The sequence below is a fragment of the Pyrus communis genome, chromosome 17, assembly GCF_041283825.1.
Source record: "Pyrus communis isolate YQ-2024b chromosome 17, ASM4128382v1, whole genome shotgun sequence".
Lineage (NCBI taxonomy): Eukaryota > Viridiplantae > Streptophyta > Magnoliopsida > Rosales > Rosaceae > Pyrus > Pyrus communis.
Window position 1 is genome coordinate 20,489,128 of NC_142581.1, and position 7,338 is coordinate 20,496,465.

At 39.5% G+C, this 7,338-nt stretch overlaps 2 protein-coding genes across 4 annotated transcripts; one reads left to right on the forward strand and one right to left on the reverse strand.

Annotated features, from left to right (window-relative positions):
* The first annotated feature begins 821 nt into the window (after window positions 1-821).
* LOC137708451 (Pentatricopeptide repeat (PPR-like) superfamily protein) lies at window positions 822-4,100 on the forward strand. Its single transcript, XM_068447537.2, has 3 exons — window positions 822-1,256; window positions 1,535-3,382; window positions 3,697-4,100. The coding sequence occupies exons 1-3, from the start codon at window positions 1,172-1,174 to the stop codon at window positions 3,711-3,713; spliced, it is 1,950 nt and encodes a 649-aa protein (XP_068303638.2). The 5' UTR covers window positions 822-1,171; the 3' UTR covers window positions 3,714-4,100.
* An 873-nt stretch (window positions 4,101-4,973) lies between these two features.
* Window positions 4,974-7,116, reverse strand: LOC137707616 (uncharacterized). Of its 3 annotated transcripts, none has more exons than XM_068446526.2 (2): window positions 6,831-7,116; window positions 4,974-6,495 (listed from the first exon to the last, which is right to left on the reverse strand). In XM_068446526.2, exon 2 carries the CDS (start codon window positions 6,324-6,326, stop codon window positions 5,130-5,132), a length of 1,197 nt encoding a protein of 398 aa, XP_068302627.2. In that variant the 5' UTR covers window positions 6,327-6,495; window positions 6,831-7,116; the 3' UTR covers window positions 4,974-5,129. The 3 variants fall into 3 exon arrangements, with proteins under 3 accessions (XP_068302627.2, XP_068302626.2, XP_068302624.2); XM_068446525.2 differs by having other exon boundaries at window positions 4,974-6,504; window positions 6,831-7,050; XM_068446523.2 differs by having other exon boundaries at window positions 4,974-6,585; window positions 6,831-7,050.
* Between the last annotated feature and the right edge of the window lie 222 nt (window positions 7,117-7,338).

Sequence of the window (7,338 nt, forward strand, 5' to 3'; positions counted from 1 at the left end):
CTTTCAATCCGATTCCAAGGAGGACAAGGAATGGTCCTTGTGGCAGATTCCAAGCCCAAAACTGCTCCAAAATGCTCCAAATTGCAGTTTCTTGCCAACTTTGTCATTTGAACCTAAAAACACACAAAAATAACTTAAAACACTATAATAAGTAGTAATTAGCTAACTAAATGTAAGGAAACAACATAACTGAGTAGCATAAATATGCTCCTATCAGCTTTCGCCTTTTAATACATTGACTAGGATTTATGCAATCACAATTCACACATGTATTGCAATTCCAAGTACTACATGCATATAAGGTAAATTGCCAATTTAGTCATTGAATTATCACTTGAGTGAAAATTAGGTCTCTAAGCTTTTTTTTTTTTTTTTTCTTCAGAAAAATTAGTCATTGAATTATAAAAATCTTCCAATTAAAACGCTAATATTATTTTCGAAGCTACCATATTCAATTTTCCGTCAAGTTAAGTAACGTTACTTGCATGTAATAGACATTGAAGCGTAGATTGGTAATTTTTCACAAAGAAATAGTGTATGGAGTTAACTTTAAAGGCCAAATTAGACGTTAGATTTACAACTTAAATGAAATGTTAAAGGCTTATTGGCGAGAAAAGATCAGTATTACACTTTAAAGTGTGTCAAGTGACTTAAGTTTAAGAAAAATTGAATAAAATAACTTTGAATATAATAGTAGAGATGAAATTAGCAATTTTAATGAATTTAGGGATTTATTTTACTTTAAAAAATAATTTAAGAACCTAATTTTTATTGCGCTGATAGTTCAGTAGGTTAAATCGGCACTTCACCAAAAAATTATTCAAAAAATTATTCAAATCACTAACAATAATTAGAGATTAGAGAGAGGGGCAACAGCAACGAAAGTACATATCCTGGCTCTCTCCCTCTTCCCGTCCTTTCCGTTCTCTGCTTTCTCCCCTTACTACGTCCTCCGTCCTTCTCTTATCCCTGTTCGAACAACCGCGCGACTGTTACTTCTTGTATCAGCTAACTGACTCCGGAACAGCAGCTCCTGTCGCAAGATTTTCGTTTGAAGGCCGGCCGGAACAACAATTTGTAAGTTAACACAAATTATTGCACTAATTAGCATCAGCGGATTCGTCCACTCTGATCCCGAGGTGTGAATTCGGATGCAAAAACAGCGTGCATTATGGTAAAATTGGTTGCAAATTCGTTTGCTTTAAAGCGGTGCATATCAACCTCTCCTCATCTCTCTGGGAGAATTAATCAAACAGGTAATCTGCATTGTCTATGCTTCCATTTCAGCTTAATTATTTGCAAAACATTTACTTCCCTTTCAATTTTCTGCAACTAGGTTTTCTCTCTTTTTTGTGTTTTTGATTTGGGGTTGATAAGATTATGTTATATATGTGAACAACTTGTATTGCTACATACATACATACATACATGTGTGTGTGTGTAGTCATATATATATCTATTAGCAACTGGGTTTTGATTGAATATACTTAGTGAATGTTGTGTGATTACTTGTTTCTTTGTTGTGATTAAGCAGAAGGTGAGATAGTCAAAATGTTCCAGTTGCCTAGAGCAGCATCTGGGGAAGAGCGAAACTTTCCCATGAGTAGAAACATGTCAAAGAAGGACCCTTCAGTTAGGATGTTGGATGAGAGATTCACAAAGATTTTAAAAATTTTCAAGTGGGGACCTGATGCAGAAAAGGCACTGGAAGTTCTGAAGCTGAGAGTCGATCACCGATTGGTTGTCGCGGTTCTCAAGATTGATGTGGATGTCAATGTTAAGGTTCAGTTTTTCAAGTGGGCTGGGAAGAGAAGGAATTTCCAACATGATTCAACCACATACATGGCATTGATCCGCTGCTTGGACGAGGCTGGTGCGTTTGGTGAAATGTGGAGAACAATCCAAGAAATGGCTCGGAGTGCACGCATTATTGAGCCAGCTGAGTTATCCGAAATCATAAGAGTCTTGGGCAGGGCTAAGATGGTGAACAAGGCATTATCTGTGTTTTACCAGGTCAAAGGCCACAAGTGCAAACCAACTGCAAATACTTACAACTCCATGATCTTAATGCTGATGCAAGAAGGGCATAATGACAAGGTCCATGAGCTCTACAATGAGATGTGTAACGAGGATAACTGTTTCCCAGACACAGTTACATACAGTGCACTGATATCCGCATTTGGGAAATTGGGTCGTGATGATTCTGCCATTAGGTTGTTTGATGAGATGAAGGATAATGGTTTACATCCAACTGCAAAGATATACACTACCTTATTGGCAATTTTTTTCAAGTTAAGCAAAGTTGAGCAAGCCTTAAGCCTAGCACAGGAGATGAAAGAGAAGGGGTGCCCGCCTACTGTTTTCACTTACACTGAATTGATAAAGGGGCTTGGCAGAGCGGGGAGAGTAGACGATGCTTATGCTATATACAAAAACCTTCTGAGGGAGGGTTGTAAGCCTGATGTTGTGCTCATGAACAATTTGATAAACATCTTGGGAAAGGAAGGTCGTATAGAAGATGCTATTAAGATTTTCAACGAGATGTCATCCTTGCATTGCACACCTAATGTGGTGACTTATAACACTGTAATCAAAGCGTTATTTGAATCCAGAGCTCCAGCTTCCGAGGCAGCTTCATGGTTTGAGAAGATGAAGGTTAATGGCATTGTTCCCAGTTCATTTACCTATTCAATTCTTATTGATGGTTTTTGCAAAACAAATAGAGTAGAGAAAGCTTTGTTGCTTCTCGAAGAGATGGATGAGAAGGGTTTTCCACCTTGTCCAGCTGCCTATTGCAGCCTGATCAACAGTCTTGGAAAAGCAAAGCAGTACGAAGCTGCAAATGAGTTATTCCAAGAATTGAAAGAAAATTGTGGTCGTTCAAGTGCTAGGGTATATGCTGTGATGATTAAACATTTTGGGAAATGTGGGCGTCTTGATGATGCTGTGGATCTTTTTAACGAGATGAAGAAACTAGGATGCAGTCCAGATGTGTATGCTTATAATGCGCTCATGTCAGGGATGGTGAGGGCTGATATGATAGATGAAGCACATTCCTTGCTTAAAGTCATGGAAGAAAACGGCTGCATTCCTGACCTAAACTCACATAACATTATTTTGAATGGCTTGGCTAGGACGGGTGGCCCAAATCGGGCTTTGGAAATGTTTTCCAAAATGAAGCATTCTAAGATTGAACCAGATGCGGTTACTTATAACACTATTCTTGGTTGTCTAAGCCGAGCTGGTTTGCTTGAAGAGGCTGCAAAGCTGATGAAAGAGATGGATTCAAAAGGTTTTGAATATGATCTCATTACGTACTCATCGATTCTTGAGGCAGTCGGCAAGGTTGATGACATTCATAAGTCTTCCTCAGGGGGATCTGGTGTGACGTAGTTTCTCTTCTTTTACTAGTAAAATTGATTTTATAATTTAGCATCGAGTCTCTTGCACTCTACCTATGCACGGTTTTAATGATTGTTTTGGATTTAAGATGGTTGGATACTTGCTTATAAGAAAAAACATAAAATAAAAAGATGTACTTGTGAAAGGATGCTTTATCAGCCATTCATATGATTGATTGCTTTTCGTAATTGCATTTGAGCTCATTATTTTATGGTAATCAAATTTTAATCGTTGCTGTTGTATCCCTGCTGCTGTGTAATTAACTCACTCATGAAGTGACTAATTCTTCTGCAGGTCATACACCCTATTAAGTGCCAGCTGAACAGCATCACATCCTACAAATTTCTAGTATCGTCGAGGTTGGAACTTGGCTGAAAACGAAAGGAAAAGAAACACGAAATTATAAGGGTGATGCATTGTAGAACTTGCTACTAAACCGAAACTGGAAAAGATGGTCCCGGAAGTGATAGAAAACCCCATTCGAATGCTAATAATTTGTAAATACGATTAGAACGAGGGTTGCGGTTTGGCTTCATAGTCTCTGCACTGCCTCACCTAACTTATCCAGGGGCTGGACAAATTCAGTGCTGAAATGCAGTAGCCTTCTAATTGTAGTGTATAAAAGGATGTTATAATCTAATGTTCATTTCGCCACCTATTTTTGTAAGGAATAATTCATTCTGATACGTTTTTGATAACTCTGTTTCTTATAACCATACATATCCGCCACCTCATTACTGCTGAACAGGGTAGCGATTTTGACGCTCCTCGTCAAGCTGTCTTACGTCATAATTTATCGTCTTTGAGATATCTACACTCCTGAAAACAAACATTTGAAAGTGAATTGTTTTGTGTGTCGTTACCGAGGTTCTAAAAAATGTTAAACGCTATGGCCTAGGCAAATGCTGGCAGGGGGAATCAATATAGAAAATAAAAACTATCAGAGTATATATAATGGAGCATTATGGCCTAGGCAAATTGTTAATCTAGCCTCTAAATTGAAAAAACAACCTCTAGCCCAAGAAATTTGCCCCGTCAGATTGATGCCTAGACATCTTGCGAGGCCGAACTAGCTCCAGCTCAAGCCTTGAGCAGCGTGAAACCCATATATTAGGCCTCACTACTTAGCCGATGATGTATACAAGAGGGGAAGGAAACCCTTATTCTATAAAAGAGATCCTTCACCCTCACCCCACTTTAAAAGGATGACAAGAACGGAAAACCCTAGCCTCACTAGCCTCTATTTACAATGTCACCAGCATCTAAATAGTGAAACAGACACCAGTGTAAAAGTAACCCCAACTTAGGATGAACCACGATATGTTGTCGTGTTCTTGTGCGAATATGTGATTTACGATCGGATTTACGTTGATCCAAAATCAACCCGATTTTGTGCATCAACGAGATTCTTAATCTCTAACCCTTCACCATTAGAACCAAAAAAAGTATTGATAGGCAATATCATCATTTGGAGGGGCTAAATTTTGCCTCTGGCTCCAGCCCTTCCCCAACACATTAGACATGCTCTTAATATGGAACAAAAGAGAAGATCTCTAGAGGCAACACAGTAGTAATTCGAAATTTCTAATTTCTAATACCATATCTGATATAAAATCAACAACTTATTTCCAAAAAAGAAATAGAAAGGGGTTAAAGTCTTCCCCCAATTGTTACAACAACAGCTAATGGTTATCATAACCAATTAATATTACAGATAGATACCGATATCACCCGCTCGCATTTTCGGCAGAGTTATCATTCTCCTCGTCATCGCCATGCTGTATTTTCGCTATCTCAGCCTGCGCTCTCTCCATAATCTGCCTCTTCTGCAGTTCCAAGTCCCTGTGGAAATCCATCCTCATCTTCTCTAGTTCTGCCATCTGCTTCCTTTTACTATTTTCAATCTTCTCATATATGTCACTGAATTTTTGAATGGAATCAGCAAGCAATCTAAAGGAACCCCGATCATCATTCTCCCTTCCATACCTTCTCTTCTTGGGTGGTAGCCCATCCGAATCATCATCCCCTCCCTCAGCTGATTCTGAATTCCCTGGACTATCCCTCATCTCATCCAACCCATTTGCTCGGTTCAAATACACTTTAGGGTTCATGAAAACATACTCCCCTGAGTCCAAGCCACAAGACAGGCCAGCTTGCTGTTGTAGCGATGACATCAACATATCCATCTTTGCGAAGTAAACCCACTTGCTCGTGGCACCACCAGTCTCTGCGAACTTGGCCCTCTCCTTTTTGTACTTTTTCTTTAAGGTATCCAACCGATTGCGGCACTGTGTGTCTGTCCTTTCAATTTTTGACACCTCTGATACTTTCTCTGCAACCTCTTGCCACTCCTCAGAGCGAAGACTCTTTTTTCCACGTTGAAGAAACCGGTCACCCCAAGCATCTAGTAACACAAAAGTTTCATGTTCAGTCCAATCTGTAAGTGCATTCCGGCCACCGATTGATTGTTTTGGTGCAGAGGGTGCAGCAGCAGCAGCAGCAGGAGGAGCCGGCAAACGAGGAGCAAATTCATAACTTGAAATCAAACTCTTCAACTTACGCTTCTTAGGGTGTGTTTTCAAATCATCATCATCCAGCCTTCTAACCATCATCTTATTATCCTCTTCATCATCCTCATCATCTTCATCATCACTATCATCCTCGTGATCATCATCCCCAACACCTTTGTGAACAGAAGGAAAACCATTTCGCCCATTGTTATCTTCTTCTTCCTCACCCAACTCTTCATCGTCATCAGTCTCATCTTCTTCATCATCATCAGCATAGTCATTACGGACTGGCCTAGGATATGGACCACCACCGCGAGCAGGAAGCTTGGGACGTTGTGAAGAACCATAACCCTGCTGGTGATTCCCACCGTACAGGTTAGGAGGATACCTCGCATCATCTTCGGTGTCATCCATTCCCGCACAAACTCAAGATCAACAAACCACAACGAAGAAGATAATCCTGCAAGACCCTAGTTCAAAACCACCGGTTTCTCCGTTGCAAGATTAAACTCCATCCACACCCGTTATTCTTTTTCCCCTCTGGTTTCTTAATCCAACCAACAACTTCTTCTCCTTCATAGGACTAAACTACCTCCAAATCAGCATTTCGTTTCGAAAGAAAACAAAAACACGAAAACAGCAAACCCCACAACAAAATCTTCCTCAAAACAACCTATTTTCCAATGAAAATCACAATCAGATAATATAACACACTTAGGTCAACAGAATTGGTAAGTAAACCTAAACCCCATCAGCCCTTCAGTTAAAAGTTACCAAATTTATCTTCCTGAACGCATGAATCCAAAAACAAAAAACAAACCCACGATTCAATTTTAAAAATTTCTTGAGCTATCTTGAGCTGAATTCAAATTCCAGGAGTTTCAAAAACGAGAAATGAACGAAACCCTTAGCTCTTACCTCAAAAATCGAAACGTTGCCACAAAATTTGTTGGGTCGAAAGCCAAATTGAAGCTTCCGAAAGAGGTTTAACTCGACATCTGCTCAGAATTTGCAATCAATTGTGTCTCGTATCAGGAAACTGAGATGGGAAGAAGAGAGAGAGAGAGAGAGATAGAGAGAGGATAAAAGAAGAGGGTCCCTGCATCTGAACGCTGCACGCCTGCCTGCCTGGTACGTTATTTTTTCTTCGGTGCAGATGCGTTATTGTTGTTATTCAGGTGGGCTGGACCCTCCGGGTTTGGGCTTCTTTTCCTTCTTACTGAGTTTTCGATTTTGACTCATTTGTGATCTGAAAATTTACAAACCAAATGATGTATCGCTAATAGAAAAAAGAGCTTTCAAGTTATTTAATTTATAAAATTTTGTCTACAAATTTTGTCTCCCTAGCATCACCTTTTTTTTAGTAGTGTGAGATTGGCAACAGATTGGGTTTAACTTTTGTGACATGTTTATGTAGATGTTAGTG